The sequence below is a fragment of the Stegostoma tigrinum genome, chromosome 37, assembly GCF_030684315.1.
Source record: "Stegostoma tigrinum isolate sSteTig4 chromosome 37, sSteTig4.hap1, whole genome shotgun sequence".
In the NCBI taxonomy this organism is placed as follows: domain Eukaryota; kingdom Metazoa; phylum Chordata; class Chondrichthyes; order Orectolobiformes; family Stegostomatidae; genus Stegostoma; species Stegostoma tigrinum.
In genome coordinates this window covers 23,071,340-23,092,461 of record NC_081390.1, presented here as the reverse complement: position 1 = coordinate 23,092,461, position 21,122 = coordinate 23,071,340, and the positions used below count along the sequence as shown (strand labels likewise).

Here is a 21,122-nt window from a genome sequence, read left to right as displayed (position 1 = left end):
CTGGAGAAACCTTTGGGGACCTACAGCCTGACAGGGCCCCGGAGCCAGGTGGCCTGCGTCCCAGGATCTTAAAAGTAAGAGGCGATCATATTCAAACTTATAGGATCCCAAGGGGACTTCATAGGGTGAATCTCAGGATCATGCTTCTTCTTGTGGAGGGAAAATAGAATGCGGGGCCATAGTTTAAAACAAGGAGGTGTTCCTGCAAGATAAAAATGAGGAGAATTTATTTCCGTCAGAGGATAGTGAGTCTGTGAAATTGACACAGACAGCAGTGGGGGCAGGGTCATAGAATCCCTACAGTGTGGAATGAGGCCATTTGGCCCATTGAACCCACACTGACCCTCCAAAGCATTCCTCCTAGGACCAGCCCTCACCTTCACTCCACATCTCCCATGGCTAATCCATCCAAAATGCACATCCCTGGACATGACGGGGCAAATTAACATGGCCAGTCCACCTAACCTGCACATCTTTGGATTGTGGGAGGAAATCGGAGCACCCAGAGGAAACACACACTGACACAGGGAGGATGTGCAAACTCTACACAGACAGTCGCCCGAGGCTGGAATCAAACAGAGGCCCTGGCGCAGTGAGGCAGCAGTGCTAACCACTGAGCTACCGTGTATTGAATTCATTCAAGGCTGAGTTTGATTGATTTGTTTTCCATAAACAAGGGTATCAAGGAAAGAGGGATGTAAACAGGAAGATAGAAACCAATTGCCGTTCAGCCATGACCTTATCAGATAATTGAGATAGTACAAAGGCCCGATTGGCCTCCTCCTGCTCCGAAAACCCGCGTTCCTCTTCATGAAAAGGGCTGATACAAGCACAATCTATTTTCACCTTTTTTCGTTCTGTGAGGAATGCAGATTATGACTTTTTTTTTGATCTGGCAGAAAATGAATTCTCTTACTTCCTTCCGGCGAAGTTCAGACATGCAATCGTCAAGGTGACACAAGGAAAAGAGAATGGAATCAATCAATCAATGCATTTTCAAAGGATGACTACTGTTTATACTGTAGGAGAAAAGGCTGCCGATTGGGTGGCATGTCAACTCTGATTGGCTGAGATGTTGCCATGAGGAAAGCAACAGGGAACCTCGGCTCCCCAGGATGCTAAGTTGTTGGATTCATTTTGAATTCTTGTGTTTGTCCTGATGAGTGCATGATGCAAAGCCTTGGCAAAGCAATTAGGCATAATATCCTGTGACTCATCATGAGCAGGGCCAGAAGAGATCAACTTGTATATTGGAAAGAGTGACAAAAAAAGCTCAGCTAACTTGGAAAAGCAAGAGTTTACCTCAGAGTTTCCTCAGGCTTAGGGTTCTGCTGTAATGTGGTACCTCGCAGAATTCCCAAGGTATTGTTTCTGGAAAGTGTGTGAAAGCCTACAGTGTATGCTATATAATTCTTCTGTGAGTTCGAACTGTGTTTAAGGGGATCTGATCATCAAAGGTCACACAGTCTAATTGTGGTAAGTACCCCCGAGTCAATTGCAGATTAATTTCTGTAGATGCGGAAAAGTTGCAGGATGTCAGCTACTTATAAATTTCAGGCTCAAAGTCAGAGCATACCCGTAAAATCAATTAACTTATAATTGACTGCAGTTTGAAATCGCTCTACTCTGTCTTCTATAACTTTGGCACGTGGAAATGCGACAAGTGCCCCGAGAATTAAATGCACAGGGAGTACGACTTGTTAATGTTTTATCATGGAAAGACAAATCTAACTCTTTTTACTTACCTTTGGCAACAACTTTGGGTCTAAAGAGGTTTTTTACTGTGCAATGAAACAGACAAAGCAGATGCTTTTATATTTGTTTCAGTTGCTAGTGTTCCCTGGAATGGGCCACTGACCTGTTACCATAGGCTATAGTTTGAGGAGGCCCACTTCACACCAGGCATGGCTGACCAGCAATCTCTTTCTGCACATCTAAGACAAAAGGGCTGCCCCTACCAACACCAATTTGGATTTTGACCCTCCCTTGCTTCCTCCCCTTTTTGGACTTGTGCTCTTGTTACATTGTAGCACCATTCCTGGCCATCAAGTCATGGGTGGTGACCAAGGCCTGAGTTTCCAGTTCAGAGATAGGCATGCACCCTTCTGCCCCACAGGACCTCCTGTTTAACAACATCATGTGGGGGAAACGCTCACTGCCCTCAGCCTCAGGTTCAGTAAGTGTTACCTTTACAAGCATGAACTGTCGTGGCATTTTCGAGGGTGGAAACTGCTGGCAAAGGCTGGTGCGTGTGAATCGCTGAGGGATACAGGAAGCGGCTGTAACTTATTATCTAATGTTTCAAAGAATGAGACAGGATCTCATTGAAACGTGCAACATACTTAAAAGGATAGTCGGATCACAGATAAGACTTATCCCTTGAATGGGGAGTCTAAAACCAGGGGCAACGTTTAAAATTAAAGAGCATGCCATTTAGGAATGAGATGAGGTGATTATATTTTGAGTTAGAGAATTTTGAACCTTTAGAATTCCCTACCTCAGAAAGCTGTGGAAACTCAATTTTTAAAAAAATCCAAAAGAACTGCGGATGCTGTAAATCAGGAACAGAAACAAAGTTGCTGGAAAAGCTCAGCAGGTCTGGCAGCATCTGTGATGGAGAAAACAGAGTTAACGATTCAGGTCCAGTCACCCTTCCTCAGAACTGAAGTGGAAACTCACTTTTTGAGTGTATCTCACATCGAGGCTGATAGATTTAGAGTCATAGACTCATGGAGCTGTACAGCACAGAAACAGACCTTTGGCCCAACTTGTCCATGCCGTCCAGATTTCCTAAACTAACCTAGTCCCATTTGCCAGCATTTGGCCCATATCCCTCTAAAGCCTTCCTATTCATGTACCCATCCAGATGCCTTTTAGATGTTGTAATTGTACCAGCCTCCACCACTTCCTCTGGCAGCTCATTCCATACACACACTATGAAAAAGTTGCCCCTTAGGTCCCTTTTAAATCTTTCCCCCTTTTACCTTTAACCTATGCCCTCTAGTTTTGGACTCCCAGGGAAAAGGCCTTGTCTATTTACCATATCCATGCCTCTCATGATTTTACAAACTTCTATAAGGTCACCTCTCAACCTCTGACACGCCAAGGAAAATATCCTCAGCCTATTCAACCTCTTCCGATAGCTCAAACCGTCCAACCCTGGCAACAGCCTTATAAATCTTTCCTGAACCCTTTCAAGTTTAGCAATATGGTATGCTCATTAATTTGGAAAGGGCACTGGGCTGAATGGCCTACTCCAGTTCCTGTATTCCCATCTGAAATCTGAGTGCTTGGAAATTTGAGTGCTTTTCAATTTCTGCAGTGCGAGGCAGCATTGATTTTGCTCCCAGTGTGTTTGGCAGCCTCTGACGCACCATCTTTGTTTTTGTTTTAATGCAGGCCATCGATGATGACTCACCTCCAAACAACCAAATCACCTACACCATTTTCAACGCTTCAATTCTGAGCAACTACTTTGATATCAGAGTATCAGAGGGTTATGGTGGTAAGATCTACGTTGCTACCTTCAGATCAATACCTGTGAGCAGCTGGGCAATGGGCGCTGATAGGGATGTTTATGCTTGTGGTTGGCAATCAATGTTTGTGATTCCATTGTGTAAGCTCGCCTGTTGGAAACCACTGCCTGTACCTCTGTTCTCTAATGCAAGTATTCAGGAGTACAAATGTGGTATCACTTCAAAGAAAACCAGCATCTTCAGATGAAGAACAAAAACAGAAGTTGCTGGAAAAGCTCAGCAGGTCTGGCAGCATCTGAGAAGAAAAAATCAGAGTTAGCATTTTAAGACCATAAGACCATAAGACATAGGAGTGGAAGTAAGGCCATTCGGTTCATCGAGTCCACTCCTCCATTTAAATCATGGCTGATGGGCATTTCAACTCCACTTACCCGCACTCTCCCCATAGCCCTTGATTCCTTGTGAGATCAAGAATTTTTCGATCTCTGCCTTGAAGGCGTTTAACGTCCCGGCCTCCACTGCGCTCCATGGCAATGAATTCCACAAGCCCACCACTCTCTGGCTGAAGAAATGTTTCCTCATTTCCATTTTAAATTTACCTCCTCTAATTCTAAGGCTGTGCCCACAGGTCCTAGTCTCCCCGTCTAACGGAAACACCTTCCCAGCGTCCACCCTTTCTAAGCCATACATTATCTTGTAGGTTTCTATTAGATCTCCCCTCAACCTTCTAAACTCTAATGAATACAATCCCAGGATCCTTAGCCGTTCACCGTACATTAAACCTACCATTCCAGGGATCATCCATGTGAACCTCCGCTGGACATGCTCCAGGGCCAGTATGTCCTTCCTGAGGTGTGGGGCCCAAAATTGGACACAGTATTCTAAATGGGGCCTAACTAGAGCTTTATAAAGTCTCAGAATCACATCACTGCTTTTATATTCCAACCCTCTTGAGATAAACGACAACATTACATTCGCTTTCTTAATCACGGACTCTACCTACAAGTTAACTTTTAGAGAATCCTGGACCAACACTTTTGGGTCCAGTGACCCTTCCTCAGAACTGATAGAATGCAGAAGATAGAGTGGAGGCAGGGAGTAAGGAGTAAACAATAGGTGGGAATAGAGCCCGAAGAGAGAGAAGAGCAGATGGATAGACAAAGGAGTTGATAACGATCTGGCTAGGAGGATGAATAGCTGTAATGGGGCCTGTTCATCTGCCATTACACACTACTTATTGTCAGTCACTATATGGTAATGAGGCCTGGTGTGTGTGTGTGATAGGTGTCTGGGACATGGGAGAGTTTAGACCCTAAAATTATTGAACTCCCGAGTCTGGAGGGCTGCAGGGTCCCCAAGCGAAAAATGAGGTGTCGCTCTTCCAGCTTGAGTTGAGCTTTGCTGGAACACTGCAGCAAGCCAGAGACAGAGCTGTTGTCCCTGGAACAGGTTGGTGCATTATAGTGGCAACTGGAAGCTCAGGGTCTCTTTTTACAAGCAGAACATAGATGTTCCACGAAGCAGTGACCTTGTCTCAATTGCATTTCTCCAATGTAGTGGAGACCACATTGTGAGCAGCGAATGCATAGACCAGATTGTGGGAAGTGCAGATAAAGTGTTGCTTCATCTGGAAGGTATGTTTGGGCCCTTGCATACTGGGGAGGGAGGAGGTAAATGGGCAGGTGTTACACCTTCAGTGGCTGCATGGGAAGGTGCTTAGGGCTGTGGGCGGGGTGTTGGGAGTGAGGGAAGAGTGAACTATGGTGTCCAGGAGGGAACGGTCCCTGCGGAAGGCAGACAAGGGAGGGGAGGGGAGTATGTCAAGATAATAAAATGTGAGGCTGGATGAACACAGGAGGGGAGTATGTGTCTGGTGGTGGCATCTCGCTGGAGGTGGTGGAAAAGGCTGTGATGATCTTTTGGATGTGGATGCTGGTGGGATGGTAGGTGAGGATAAGGGGAACCTTTATCGCTGTGGTGGCAGGGAAGAGAGGGCATGAGGGCGGAAGTGCGGGAGCTGAGTTGGATCCAGTTGAGGGCCATATCGACAGCTGTCAGAGGAATCACAAATGAACGTGGGCAGGGACTGGACCAGGGGAAAAGATACTGGGTCAAGGTAGGAAGGGATGTGCTCCATTTAGCAGGAGCAGACTGAATCAATGGCAGTTCAGATAAAGAGCCTTCATTTGTGTAGATAGCACTTTTTGCAACCACAGTGCTTTACAACTCATGAAGTGTAGTCACCATTGTAATATAAGAAAAATTGTTGTCATATAAAAATACAGCACCAATTTGCACACAACAAGCTCCCACAAATGTGTTTTACGATCAGGCAATCAGCTTTAGATGATGTTAGTCAAGGGATAAATGTTGAACAGGACATTGGAAAGAATTACCTTTATCTTTCACATAGAGAGCAAACAGGGCCACAGTCCATCATTTCATAGGAAACACCTCAGACAATGCAGCGCTCACACAGTACTGTACTGGAAATGCGGGCATTCATTCTTCTGTGCTGAGGTTTCTGGATTGAAATGCAAAGGGAATCCTGCTGACATGAAAAACAACCAACGCCTCTAACCTTAACCATCCAGAACTTCAGTAAATCCACTGTTTCTCAGCCTCTATTTGTTGTCAGCTCCCAGAAGCTAGGATCTTTCTCACTGCTGACTTCAGCTGGTAAAAGAGGGAGCAGATGTCTAACTCCAGCTGTGTGTCTATCATGCAAAATGGCCCAAAGAAAAGGAAAATATTCTCTTTGAAAGGTTTACTCAAGTATTATCATGAATACAGCCACAATGCAACTGGAGGGTCATTATGTTCAGGTTTTCAGTGCAGTGTAATTATGCACTGTGATTAAAAATAGATCCCTGTTGTGTTGTTCATGGCAGAAAGTATATGCTTACAGTGTAATCACAGAAGCCTGGCTTGGACTGAGTGTGTTTAACATGTTACAATGTTCACCTCACTTCTAAAGTGAAACTCAGTGGACAGGATTGAGCCTCATCCTGCACCGTCTGTGAATACACCCCTCATTGTTTATCTGTGTGAGGGCATCAGGTTGTGCAAATGTAGTCTACAGTCCTTTTCTGTGCTTCCCAGCTTGCTCAGCCTCCTGATTTCAAGTAAGATCAGTGATTGACAGCGAGCAAACAAAGCGTTGTCAACTACTCCCAATCTGCTCTAAAACCAAGCAGGAGACGTTATGTAATGAGGACCCAGTGCAAACTTTCAGAATGGGGCCCCAATATCATTTTTTAAAGGGGATGGTGCACCGTCATTTCCCTTGGTTAGGGAGTCTCAAGATGGGGTGGGAGGGTCATGTTCTAAGAACAAGGAGATCAATTGTTTGCGACTTGTAGCTTCAGGAATTCTCTACCTTAAGAGAACTCTACAGTCTCAACCATTGGGTATGTTCAAGACAGAGACCAGTAGATTTAAGGAAATGAAAGAATATGGGGTTAGGCAAGAAAATGAAGTTGAAATAGAGGGTTGGCAATGATCTTATTCATCGAACAGCAAAACAAGCTTGTGGGGTCGGGGGGTGCAGGGGCGAAAGGTCTACTCCTTGCCTCAATTTCATATGGTTTTTAGATTGGAAGCTTTGTGTGTAGAGGGTAACATTTTTGAAAGAAGTGTTTTCTTGTTAAAAGGATCCAAAATTACAATAAGCTAGGCTGGTCATTCCAAGACTGTCTCAGCAGTGAAATAAATCAATCCACCATTTTTAGAAATACTCATGGTATACTCCCAAATCTCATACACATAAATGTTATTGCTGGAAGCAGGTGGTTTATAAAAAGTCATCTTAAGTCTTGTAATTCCCTATTCTCCAAACTTTAAGCTCTTAAGGTCCAATTTAGCCCTGAACTAGCTCCTGTGCTTATCCTCTTGACAGTAGATAACATAAAGTATAGGAAGATCTGGATAAGCAGGGGAAAGTTTATCTTCCTGTATATATATCAGATGTACTTTTTCTGTCTCTCAACATTCCTGCATCACATCAGCTACTTCAGAGACTGAAAGTTTTGTATTCACAAATCAGAAACAAATCACAGCCGACTTGTCTTTTTTAAAGCCCATAATCTATGAATTTACGCTTTTACCGATAGTCTGGAAAAGATCATTGATGCGAATATTTAAAATGCTCTAATGTTGATCCTCTGTAAATTCTTAACTTACATTTTAAATTAATTAAAAGCATTCCATTGTATAAGTTCATTTCTCTGCAAATGTACTAATTAAAAAGGCTACTGATTTTTACGTAGTGTGAAGAAATTAAACCTCTCTCAGTTACTGCGAATACGAAACTAAAATGTGAAAAAGATAATATACTGTTGTGTTAACTTCCACGGCTGGTGACTTTTATGAAGTATTGACCAGCAATAATCTTCCCCAATGTCTGTCTCTGTTACAGTTGTTATCGTCACAAGGCCTATTGACTTTGAGCAGGTTCCAGGAGGATTTATCTATTTGACCATCATGGCAAAAGATGCTGGGACTCCTCCTCTGTACAGTACAGTCCCTGTTACTGTAGAAGTTTTCGTAAGTACTTACTAATCTACATTGTCAGTTTTCCCATTATCTCTCGCAAGCCCAGTTCATTCAGGGCTACTGTTCGAAGTTAGTCAAAGCTCTGTTATCTCTCACAAGGCAGCTGTTGGATCTCAGTCAATACTTCTTCAGGGATAAACGTGCTACTGTTATACAAAAGTGGGGAGGCTGTGACGTGGTGAATCACTAATCTAGAACTGCTGGTTAAGAAACTCAAGGACATGAGTTCAGATCCCACCATAGCAGATTACCGGAGCTGAATTAACTAAAAACTGAATATTAAAACCTGCAGTAATGGTGAGCACATTACCAATGTTAATTGTTAGGAAACGCCATCTGTTTTACTGATGTGTTCCATTTGCTGCCCTTACCTGGTGTGGCCTACACATGACCTGCAGCAGTGTCTTACCTGCCCTCTGCATGTTCATTCTGGCAATTTGGGCTGTGCAACAAACATTGACCTTTCCAGCCATGTTATACAAACACAGAAAAGAAAGGCTTGTAATCATATCGGGCCTGTGGCTTTGCAATGCAAGTGTGGTCACTGTTACATCTAAACAACGGGGGTGGGGTCAGATAGTTCAGTGGACTGGACAGCTGGTTTGCAACACAGTCTGTTCCCAGCAGCGTGGGCTCAGTCCCCACACTGGCTGAGGTCACCATAAAGGACTCTCCTTCTCAACCTTTCCCCTTGCCTGTGGTGGCCCTCAGCTTAAACCACCACCAGTCATCTTGCTCTTTCACGAGAGAGGCTTGGGCTGACAAGTGGCAAGTAACTTCCATGCCACACAAATGTCAGGCTGTGACCATCACCAATAAGAGACAACCTAACCACTGCTTCTTGACATTCAGTCACTGAATTTGTGCCACTATCAACATCCTGGGGGTTACCATTGACCAGAAACTCAACTAGACTCACCACAAAAACACAGTGACTACAAGAGAAGGTCAGAGGCTGGGAATACTGCAGTGAGTTACTCACCTGCTGACTGTCTATCATCTACAAGGCAGAAGTCAGGAGTGTGATGGAATACTCCCCACTTGCCTGGATGGGTGCAGCTCCAACAACACTCAAGAAGCTTTACGCCATCCAGGACAAAGCAGCCGCTTGAATGGTGCTACATCCGCAAACATCCACTCCCTCTACCACTGATGTCCAGTAGCAGCAGTGTGTACCATCTACAAGGTGCACTGCAGAAATTCACCAAAGATCCTCAGGCAGCACCTTCCAAACCCACAACCACTTCCATCTAGAAGGACAAGGGCAGCAGATACATGGGAACACCACCCCCTGCAAGTTCTCCTCTAAGCCACTCACCATCCTGACTTGGAAATATATCATCGCTCCTTCACTGTCCCTGGGTCAAAATCCTGGAATTCACTCCCGAAGAGCATTATGGATCAACCTACAGCAGGTGAACTGCAGCGGTTCAAGAAGGCAGCTCACCACCACCTCTTCAAGGGGCAACTAGGGACGGGCAATAAATGCCGGCCCAGCCTGCAACGCCCAGATCCCACAAAATGAATTTTAAAAACAGAGTCAGTGTGAGGATGGTGATAGTGGTGGTAATAGGGAGGCTGTTTTTATTTTCATCTCTTTCTCATCATAAGTAAAGTGATGGGGCACTGACTGTAGCTCTTCAGTCAGCAACTTCCTCATCCAACAACAACTCTCCAAATGATATTGCAAGCCCCACAGAATCTGACCTGCTTCCACCTCCCACTGACAACACACTGCCTCCCCCAGGAGATTGGTCATTGGCATGGCTCTCGGGAGCAACAATTCTAGGCTTACAACCCTCAAATACTAGTTTCAGATTTGAATTCTCAAAGCGCCTAAGAAATGTGCGAAGCTTCACCTGATCTCATGCCAAAGTGCTCATTCAAGAAGCCCCTGGCAAGTTGGGAATTGTGTGGAGTTCTCACTGTGCTGGCTTCCGCTGGCCTGATGTTACTTAAGGACCCAGGGAAGGTAATGGCCCTGGATGGTGTTATCACTGAACTGTTAATCGAGAGACCCAGGTAATATTCTGAGGCCTGGGATTCGAATCCTGCCATGGCAGATAGCAGAATTTGAATTCAGTAATAATTTGGAAATAACAATTTAACCATGACCGCGAAATCACTGCCTATTGTTAGGAACCACCTAGCTAGTTCATAAATGTCCTTTAATTTGCCACCCTGATCTGGTCTGGCCTACATGTGACTCCACACCCACGGCAATGTGGCTGTCTATTACTTGGGCAATAAATGTTGACCCTAGCCTATGACGTTCACATTCCCGTGGATGAATTTTTAAAAAGCATCTCAACTTGTAGCGAGTGGCTGTGAGTCATGGCCTTTGTCACTAATGTCTGAAGCAAAGTTTGTGAGCTTCTCATTAAAGTTTCAAAAAGGGTTGTCATGCTTTAGAGGCTCGAGCTGGTGGCTTCTGTTACGAATTAAACCTGGAAATCCAGCTGCTAATGAGCCCACCGCATCTCAGACTCTATTCATTTAATAATCAAGATCCAATAAGGCAACTTTCAACACGTCTGCTGTTTGATCAGGAACATGGCAGCTCACCAAAATGAAATTATAACTTAGCCGCGACTCGTAGCTGCAACTTAAAAATTATTCTTCATTCTTATCTCTCTATCTTCTTTCCCTAATCATCTTTGTTGTGTTCCAGTTGTGGGGAGCTGATGCTAATTTGGTTTTAGTTGTGGATGATAAGCTGAGTTGTCTGGCCTGCTTTGCATAATTACCCGTCATTGTGACTTAATGCCTTATTGATTCTTAATTTGAAAGTCCGTGCTGGCGAAAAGAAGAAAGTGCCTGTGCTGTGCTTAGTCCTGAGATCAAGCCAAGATAGTGGGTGTTGCTAGAGCGAATGGTCTGCTCTCAGTTTTGCACAGTGAGCTCTGAATGAATTTCTTGCTAATTGTGGCCTGTTTCTTAAGCAGTAATTGGTTCTGAACTGTTTCAGTCAGCCTTTAGTCAAGCTTTTAGGTCAATGTGCAATCTGCTCAGTTTGCCAAATGTTGGACGTTTGTCTTGCATCTAAAGTTCTAAAGTTCCCGAGATGAACCAGGATTTTCCAAAAGCTTGGCATGTGCTCTTAATGTTTCTGCCCAGGAATCAACAAGTGATCTCACTGATCACACGGCACCCACTGTATGAAGGCAGGGCATGGTCTTTACAATGAGATAGTAGGAGCTGCCGATGCTGGAGTCTGAGATAACACAGTGTGGAGCTGTAGGAACACAGCAGGCCAGGCAGCATCAGAGGAGCAGAAAAGCTGATGTTTCTGAAGAAGGGTCCAGACCCGAAACGTCAACTTTCCTGCTCCTCTCATGCTGTCTGGCCTGCTGTGTTCCTCCAGCTCCATGCTGTGTGTTATGGTCTTTATTATGTTGCAGTATTGGGGAGTTGACGCTAAATTATCGTTTTTTTTAGCTGTAGTTGACACAACTGGATTGTTACGTCTAGTTTACATAGTTACTCATCATTGCAGTTTAACACAGAGTTGAGAAATGAATTGCAACCGCCCTGTCTTGGTCCTACCATTGTTAACAAAACTTCAGCCACCAAGGGACCAGGCGTTGTACTTCTAGCCCTCCATTTATTGAAGCAGAAAGCAAACAGTCATTGAAAACTGTTTTGAAAAAAGCAAAGAACTTTAATACTGGAAATCAGAAACAAAAACAGAAATTGCTAGAGGAACTCAACAGGTCTGGCAGCCTCTGTGGAGAGAGAAAGCAGACGTTTGAGCCCAGTGATTTCAGGATTTCAGGATCACAGTTGTCTCTACGATGTACAACGCTCCTCATACAGCTGCTCTCGCGCATTCTGACATCCACATTCAGTACCACGTGTCACCATATGCTCACTCCCAACCCCTCCCTCCGTCAGCACCGCCTCACGCTGTCTCAGAGCTGCCCTCGTCCTCCTGCCCCCAGTTCCACTTCATTCGATAGATCTGTGGAAGCGTCACTGGACCCGAAATATTTACCCTGCTTTGTTACCTACTGAGTTTCTCCAGAAATTTCTGTCTTTGATCCACAACTTCCATCATTCAAGACAAACTCCATTCAGTACATTCTTGGCCCTTTGCTGATGAATTCCCCTTTCTAGGAAGGCCAGCCCGCTTTTCTTAAAATAAAACACCAACAAGTCATCCACGTTATTAATTAAAAGAACAATTAACAGTCACAATACACGAGGGGTAGTGCAACAGTAACAAATACAGGGGGGAGAGGGATGGTGTTACATTAGAATGATGTTAGAGGATGTTACAACTGGCTTTGAGTCAGAAAGCCATGCTATTTGTTTTTTCACATTCTCATATCATTTTAAATTTTCATTTGTTCAGAGATGTTATTACGCACCTTTGGAGCAGTTGAGGCTTGAATTCTGGTCTCCTGGCTCAGAGGTAGAGACACTACTGCCGATCCACAAGAACCCATGCAAAATAAAGTTATCTAGGGATATTGTTGTTTAACACCACCAAATCACCATGTTTCTAATTAAATTCGCAAACAGAAAGTCAACTCTTTATATTTTCCAATCAGCTGTTCAGAGATGTTGTAATGCAACTCAGGAGCAGGTGGGACTTGAATATTGGCCTCCTGATTCAGAGGTAGGAGCACTACCACTTCACCAAAAGACCCCAGAAAAACAGGCCTTAAATATATGGTGCAGCAAGCAGCAGTCATCCTCAATTACATCTGGACCATGTCCTTGTTCTTTCTTGAAGGGGCATCATTTACAATATTCAGCGTTAACTTTATTTCTTTATTTTTCTGCATTTATACTAAGAAGGTTGTAGTTCTGAATGTTTTAAATTTGTTTCTTTATTTCTGTAACTAAGATTTACACCTGAATACTTTGTGCCTAAGATAGCGACATAGTACATTTTTCACGGTACACCAAACTTGAGTACATGCAAAATAAAATCTAAAGCTAAGTCTAATTGGAATTGAATTCCTTGCCTGATGCCTCCTGTTCTTTCCACCTGCCACTCCCTTTTCAGGGTGTGCCTCAAAATCAAGCCCTATGACCAAACCTACAATTCCCCCAGCTTGAGCCCCATTTTCAAGATGCACTTTTTTAAAACTCACTACTAATTGGTTCTCATATTATACCTCTACTGAGTGCCTTTGGGTGTCTGTCTGTTACAAGCACAGTATATAAATATAAATTGCTCCTTTGTTGATGTATGCGCACCTTATTTCCCATTAATCAAATAAAGTTATAGGTGGTAAGTGATTGTCGTGGGGAGAGCACAGAGGAGATTGACCAGGATGTTGCTGGGTCTGGAGAGTTTTAGATATGAAGAGAGATTGTTCAGACTGGAATTGTTTTCCTTGGAGCAGAAGAGACTGAGTGGGGGTGTGAGTGGGATGTGGAAAGTTATGAGGAGTGTAGATGCCTTGATGGAAGGATGAATGACCGGGGGGGGGGGGGGGGGGGGATACAGGTGGTGTTTGTGTGTGTGTGTGTGAGCTCTGCTATCATATGAAAAGCATTTACACGTGCACTTGTGATGCTAAGACACACAAAGCTACAGGCCAAGTGCTGGAAAATGGGATTCGAATAGTTAGGTGGCTGTTTTGGCCAGCACGGCCTCGATGGGCCGAAGACACTTCTTCTGCGTTTCAGACCTAAATGGTTCAAAAATTGTGCTCAGCTCCTGCAGTGGGTATCAGATGCTCGGGCCTTGGCTGTCTCCCTTTGTAGAAAGCTTGCAATGCCCAATTCTATATGCATCAATACGTGGGCAAATAATGAAATCCTGAAAACTCTGTGTCTGAAGAATCAAGCCCAACCTTGTCAAAAATAACGTTTTGTTGCTGCACCTTCCACAGATCATTAGTGGCTTCCCTGGCCAGTTGTCAGTTAAAGAAACCCATGGATTAGCTGGGCAAGTTTTACTTGCGAATTAAAAACCAAAAGAAGTGCAGATGCCATGAAACCAGAAACAAAAGCAGAAATTGCTGGAAAAGCTCAGCATGCCTGGCAGCATCTGGGGAGAGAAATCAGAGTTAATGTTTCAGCTTAAAAGCGATCCTTCCTTCGAACTGAACTGAGGGAGGGTCACACGTCCTAAAACATTAACTCTGGTTTCTCTCCACAAATGCTACCAGGCATGCTGAGCTTTTCCAACAGTTTCTGGTTCAGTTCTGTTTGCTGTTGTTTCTCATCTGGTCAAAAATAAAACTCACAGAAAATCAGTCATGGGGAAGTGCTGTCTTTTGGAATACTCACCAGAAGCTGTGCTGGTAGTAATGTTGAATCATAGAATCCCTATAGTGTGGAAACAGGCCATTCAGCCCAACAAGACCACACTGCCCCTCTGCAGAACATCCCACCCAGACCCGTTCCCCAAACAACCCTGGGCGCTATAGCATGGCCAATCCACCTAGCCTGCACATCTTTGGACTGTGGGAGGAAACCAGAGCACCTGGAGGAAACCCACACAGACACAGGGAGAATGTGCAAACTCTACACAGATAGTCATCCAAGGCTGGAATTGAACCCAGGTCCCTGTGGGGTATCAGTGCTAACCACTGAGCCACCGGGCAGCCATTAGGTTGAAGATACATCACTGGACACAAGAGTTCTTGAACCTTTTGGAAGGGTGAAATACTTCTACACATCCAGGCTCAGAGAGGTTTGGAGTTCTCTTCGGTGAACAGGAACTGGTGTTTGACCAAGTATAAACTTGAGGTCAGAGGTTGTTGGAAGTTTTTTTTAATGAAAGATATCAAAGGAAATGGGGTAAAGGTTTTCGTTATGAAATTTAATCAGGGAATGCAGACATCTTTAGTTGAGCCAGCATTTATTGTCCATCCCTAGTTTTATTTTTAAATTCAAAAATATATTTTATTCTTAAAAAAATTATTTATATACATGCACGTAGCCACAAATGCAGTTCAGTTCTGTACGGTAGCATATCAAGGAAACATACAAACATTAAGCTTTGACTCTTTCCAAACAAACCAAAAGTATCTATTACAGTTCCTATTACCTCTCTTACTTGAATCAGACTATATTTACAAGCACTTGGGGTGCCAGGAGGATCCAGCAACTCAACAGACCCCCATTTAACTTCAGCAGGAAGACTTCAGACAGTGGTCTTTCCCCACTGTGCCTTGGTGGCAGCTGCCCCAAGATTTATTGCGTCCCTCAGCATGTAGTCCTAGACCTGGGAACGTGCCAGTCTGCAACACTTGGTCAGTGTCAACTAGTTACCCCTGATCAGGTGGTGAGTTGCCCACCTGAACCCCAACCACTGCATTCCGTGGGCTGTAGGCTGATCCACAATGATGTTAGGGAAGGAGTTACAGGTTTTTAATGCAGCCACACCGAAGGTACAGCAATGTATTTCCTAGCCAGGATAAGCACATGTATTTAGGGGCTTCAAGAGGCCACTTCCTGTTCCTGTGATCTGCAAACTCTTGGTCTTCATATGGAACATAAACATGGATATGTTCTCCTCAAACAGCCTGAGAAACCATTGTGAGTTACGGTGAAGGGATGGATAGTCTCAAATGGACTGAATGGCCTTCATCATTCACTATCTGTCTTCAGCTTCAGCTTATTGATGAACTTTCTTTACTCCTTCAATCAACCAACCTGTACCATGTTGTCAACCCATGCTTTTCCACCAGGTTAGAGTTACCTGTATTAAAGTCAAACAGTCCGTCAGGTGATTTGTCTCCATGATTGGAAAACTGGGCGGCTCTAGTTTTGTTTAACGTGCCTTAAAGCATTTAAACTGAATGGAATTAACCAAGATAACAAAATGTGGAGCTAGATGAACACAGCAGGCCAAGTAGCATCTCAGGATTAACCAAGTTGCTTTAGAAACAAAATTTGTTTTATAATGTTACTCGTAAAGCTGCAGATTGAAGTAGTGAGCACTGTACTAGAAAAGCAAGCATACAAAACTGGGAAGAATGGTCCTGATGGAATTGATTCAGTTGGACACAAAGGTGCTTGGATAATGAGGAGGCTGCAAGATGTTGTTTGTGGTTTGCTTAGATATCACTTAGTGTTGCCCATAGAATGACTTACATTTATCTAGCCCCCTTCATAACCTCTGAATGTCCCAAAGATCATCATGGCCAACTTGTATTGTCTGATAATACTGTTGCGATGTGCTTTGAGAAGTTCCAGGTGCTATTTAAAAGCAAGTTATTGTTCTTGAATGAGGAAACACCACAGGCTAATGAACATGTACTAAGATACCACATGCAACAATGTGAAGATGACTAGATAGTTAGCAATAGTGTTGTTGCTGGAAGGAGAAATGTTGATCAGGACACTTCCCCAAAGATTTCTTCACTGAGACGAATGACAGCTCTGACAGCGTGGCCTTCCCTCAGTACTGCACCGGAGTGTCAGCCCAAGTCTCTGGAATGGAATCTGATTCCACCCCCTGATGAAACCAGAGCAAACATACTATCAGCTGAGCTGTGCTTTATGGAGCATCAGATGTGGCCAAGTGCTCTCAAAGAGTGGGGAAGGACAGTTGGATCAGGGAATGCCAAATTAATCTTACTATATGTTTTATAATCATGCATCCCTCCTTTGTTTTCGTATTCTTGCGCAAATCCCTTATGCCTGAATTTACAATGGAATGTGTCCCTGTACACATCACACAGTAATCACATCCTCCAGTGGACTGCTAGAATTGCGTGCAGGTTTTTGTTACATTTTATCAGCATTTGTGAAGTTCTGAATCATAATTCCTGTGTGGGTCATGCTTCACAGAATAATAATAAGGTTGTCAAGAAGGGGTTAACATATTTGTTCCATACATGAGATGTCAGTCATACTGTTTCATTGGAGGCAGTTCAGAGAAGATTCACTGGGATGATCCCCAGTGTGGAGGGATTGTCTGATGAGTAAAGGCTAAACAGATTGGGACTCTACACACTGGAGTTTAGAACAATGAGAAGGAATCTAACTGAAATATCCCGGATTCTTAAGGGTCTGGACAGGGTAAATGTTAGGAGGTTGTTTCCCCTCATGAGAGAGTCTAGGACAAGAGGGCATAGTTGAAGAATTAAAGAGATGTCAGTTTAAGTCTGAAATAGGGAGGAATTCCTTCTCTGAGGTTCTGTCAGAGCTGCTTGCCTCAGAGAGCTGTGAGGGCCAGAAGAGTTCTGAGGAAGGGTCACCGGACCTGAAACGTTAACTCTGATATCTTTTCACAGATGCTACCAGACCTGCTGAGCTTTTCCAGCAATTTCTGATTTTGATAGAGAGCTTCATGATCAGTTGGGGAATCATTGGTCAGGGGAAAACACAGGAAAGTGGACATTAGGATTGTTGCATCAGCCATGATATTATTGAATAGTGGAGCAGGCTCAAGGGGCCACATGGTCTGCTCCAATTCCTGTTTCTTATGGTTGGTAACTCAAGCTGAAGATAAATATTGAATGACTTTTACACTTATTGATGATTACAGAATAGAAAGAGTCCCATCAAACCCATGCGGCTCAACAAAGATCTGACTAGATTAATCCCATTTTCCTTCTGGAGGCGAGAGCAATACAAGTGAAGAAATACTGTTTAAATGTTACTTGAGTTTCAGAGTCAGCCACCCTTTCAAGCAGTGAGGTCCAGACTACCACCACTATGCCCTGGGTGAAAAAGTTTCTCCTCAATTCTTTGCCTTCTGCCTCTTAAATTAAGTCTATGCTCCTGGTTATTGCCTCTTCCACTAATGGAAATGATACATTCTTACCCACTCAATTTATGTCTCTCACAGTCTTGTACATCTCTGTCAGATTCCTCTCAACTTTTGTTACTCCAAGGAGAACATACCCAGCATCATTCAGTCTTAGCTCATAGCTCAGATCCTGTAGCCTAGGCAAAAAACCGGTAAATCACTGCCTCTGCCCCGTATCTGTTGCAGTGACATCCTTCCTGTCCTGCTGACCGGAACTGCACTCCTTCAGCTGTGGCCTAACCAACACTGTATACAGTTTCAGCATAACCTCCCTGCTCCTGTACTCTGTGCCTTCGCTAATAAAGCCAAGCATCCCACCTTCTTGAACTACCTCATCTACCCGTCCTGCTGCCTACAGGGGTCTGGCGAGATGCATACCAAAATCCCTCTGATCTTTAGTTCCTTCCAGGGTCCTACTGTTCATCATTCCTTGCCTTGTTTGTCCTTCCCAAGTTCATTACCTCACATTTTTCTCTGGGTTGAAGTCCATTTGTTCTGCCGCTGCTGTGCTCTCATGAGCAGTCTGCAGATACCATCCTACTGTTTATAGCATCCTCCTCATTATTTGTCTCCTAACCATTTTTTGTGTCATCTGTGACCTCGTTGTCAAACCCCTTGCCTTTAAGTCAAAGATATAGAAAGAGGAAGGCCATTCAATTCATCTGATAATGTCTATCCTTTCAATGTATTATCCAAAGATTTCCTGGGCATTCTCTAGGAAAACTATTCCATTTTTATGTTCCAGATGAAATCTGTGAATACATTTCACCAGATGGTGTCAGTCCCTGCTTGGCAGATAGATATTATTTAGCAAAGTGAATTTTGCTGCAGATTTTATGCAGACACCATAAGTTTCAGTTTCAAAAGAGTCATAGAAACATAGAAACACAGAAGATAGGAGCAGGAGAAGACCATTCGGCTCTTTGAATCTGCTCTGCCATTCTTCACAATCATGGCTGATCGTCCAACTCATTCACCTAATCCTGCTTTCCCCTGCATAACCTTTGATCCCATTCATCCCAGTCCAATATCTCGCCACCTCTTGAATACATTCAATGTTTCTGCATCAACTACTTCCTGTGGTAATGAATTCCACAGGCTTACCGCTCTTTGGATAAAGAAGTGTCTCTTCATCTCCATCCTAAATCATCGACCCTGAATCCTCAGACTGTGATCCCCAGTTCCAGACATAACCACCATCAGGAACACCCTTCCTGCATCTTTCCTGTCCAGTCCTGTTAGAAGAGTTTTATAAGTCTCCATGAGATCGCCCCTTCCCCCAATTCATCTGAACTCTAGCAAAAGTAATCCTAACTTAGTCATCTCTCCTCATACATCAGTCCCGCCATCCCCAAATTAGCCTGATGAACCTTCACTGCTCTCCCTCGAGAACAAGACCATTCTTCAGAAAAGGAGACCAAAACTGCACATAATAATCTAGGTATGGTCCCGGGCCCTGTACAACTGCAACAACACATCCTGCTCCTATACTCGAAACCTCTCGCAATGAAGGCCAACGTACCATTTGACTTCTTTACTGTCTGCTGCCACCTGCACCCTTACCTTCAGTGACTGGTGCACCAGGACATCCAGGTCCCACTGCACACTCCCCTGTCCCAATTTACAGCCATTCGGGTACTAATCTGCCTTCTTGTTTTTGCTTCCAAAGTGAACAACCTCACATTAATCCAAATTAGATTGCATCTACCATTGATTTGTCCACTCACTCAACCTCTCCAGATCATGCTGAAGGATCTCTGCATCCTCGTCACCGTCCCAACGTAGCATCCTCTGCACACTTGGAGGTGTTACATTTTGTTGCCTCATTAATTCCTACGCTTTGTTTACTGTCTGCCAACCAGTTTCCTATCCAAAAAAGATGGAAGTCCATGAAATAAAAGATTGTGTAGTGACTGTGTGGCTTTACTTGCCTCTATTTTTCAGTCCAGATGATCCAAATCTCAAGCTGTTTGTTTGCAAAATGTGTATTTATGACTGTAGTATCTCACATTGATGAAGAAGCAGAAGGTTATCATAACAATAAATGCAGGTTAAGAGTCTCTTAAACTATTCTTTTTTCTCAGCTGGACTAGTTAAGAGAGGAACAATTCTTTTCTCCAGGATAGCAAATGTGGTTCCCCTGTTCAAGAAGGGGATTAGAGACAACCCTGGTAATTACAGACCAGTGAGCCTTACCTCAGTTGTTGGTAAAGTGTTGGAAAAGGTTATAAGGGATAGGATTTATAATCATCTAGAAAAGAATAAATTGATTAGGGATAGTCAGCATGGTTTTGTGAAGGGAAGGTCGTGCCTCACAAACCTTATTGAGTTCTTTGAGAAGGTGACCAAACAGGTAGATAAGAGTAAACCGGTTGATGTGGTGTATATGGATTTCAGCAAGGCGTTCGATAAGGTTCCCCACAATAGGCTATTGTACAAAATGCGGAGGAATGGAATTGTGGGAGATATAGCAGTTTGGATCGGAAATTGGCTTGCTGAAAGAAGACAGAGGGTGGTAGTTGATGGGAAATGTTCATCCTGGAGACCAGTTACTAGTGGTGTACTGTAAGGGTCGGTGTTGGGTCCACTGCTGTTTGTCATTTTTATAAATGACCTGGATGAGGGCGTAGAAGGATGGGTTAGTAAATTTGCAGACGACACTAAGGTCGGTGGAGTTGTGGACAGTGACGAAGGATGCTGTAGGTTGCAGAGAGACATAGGTAAGCTGCAGAGCTGGGCTGAGACGTGGCAAATGGAGTTTAATGCAGACAAGTGTGAGGTGATGCACTTTGGTAGGAGTAACTGGAAGGCAAAGTACAGGGCTAATGGTAAGATTCTTATTAGTGTAGATGAGCAGAGAGAACTCGGTGTCCATATACACAGATCCTTGAAAGTTGCCACCCAGGTTGACAGGGCTGTTAAGAAGGCATACAGTGTTTTAGCTTTTATAAATAGAGGGATCGAGTTCCGGAACCAAGAGGTTATGGTGAAGCTGTACAAAACTCTGGTGCGGCCGCACTTGGAGTATTGTGTACAGTTCTGGTCACCGCATTTATAAGAAGGATGTGGAAGCTTTGGAAAGGGTGCAGAGGAGATTTACTAGGATGTTGCCTGGTACGGAGGGAAGGTCTTACGAGGAAAGGCTGAGGGACTTGAGGCTGTTTTCATTAGTGAAAAGAAGGTTGAGAGGTGACTTAATTGAAACATATAAAATAATCAGAGGGTTAGATAGGGTGGATAGGGAGAGCCTTTCTCCTAGGATGGTGAAGGCGAGCACGAGGGGGCATAGCTTTAAATTGCGGGGTGAAAGATATAGGACAGATGTCAGAGGTAGTTTCTTTACTCAGAGTAGTAAGGGAATGGAACGC

The 21,122-nt window shown here is 43.9% G+C and overlaps 2 protein-coding genes across 3 annotated transcripts in view; one reads left to right on the top strand and one right to left on the bottom strand.

The window, feature by feature from the left end:
- cdh23 (cadherin-related 23) overlaps nt 1-21,122 on the top strand; it is an 807,091-nt gene that overhangs the window by 431,616 nt on the left and 354,353 nt on the right. The window contains exons 16-17 of the mRNA XM_059640347.1: nt 3,400-3,505; nt 7,894-8,021. Coding sequence (XP_059496330.1) covers nt 3,400-3,505; nt 7,894-8,021 — 234 coding nt within the window. The remainder of the gene's footprint in view (nt 1-3,399; nt 3,506-7,893; nt 8,022-21,122) is intronic.
- LOC125467598 (uncharacterized protein C10orf105-like) overlaps nt 1-21,122 on the bottom strand; it is a 122,024-nt gene that overhangs the window by 15,517 nt on the left and 85,385 nt on the right. Inside the window, exon 3 of one of the 2 annotated variants that reach the window (XR_009443011.1) lies at nt 5,873-6,000. The exons of the other annotated variant lie outside the window; for it this stretch is intronic. The gene's annotated coding sequence lies outside the window, so the exon portion shown is untranslated. The remainder of the gene's footprint in view (nt 1-5,872; nt 6,001-21,122) is intronic. 2 annotated transcript variants of the gene reach the window in all.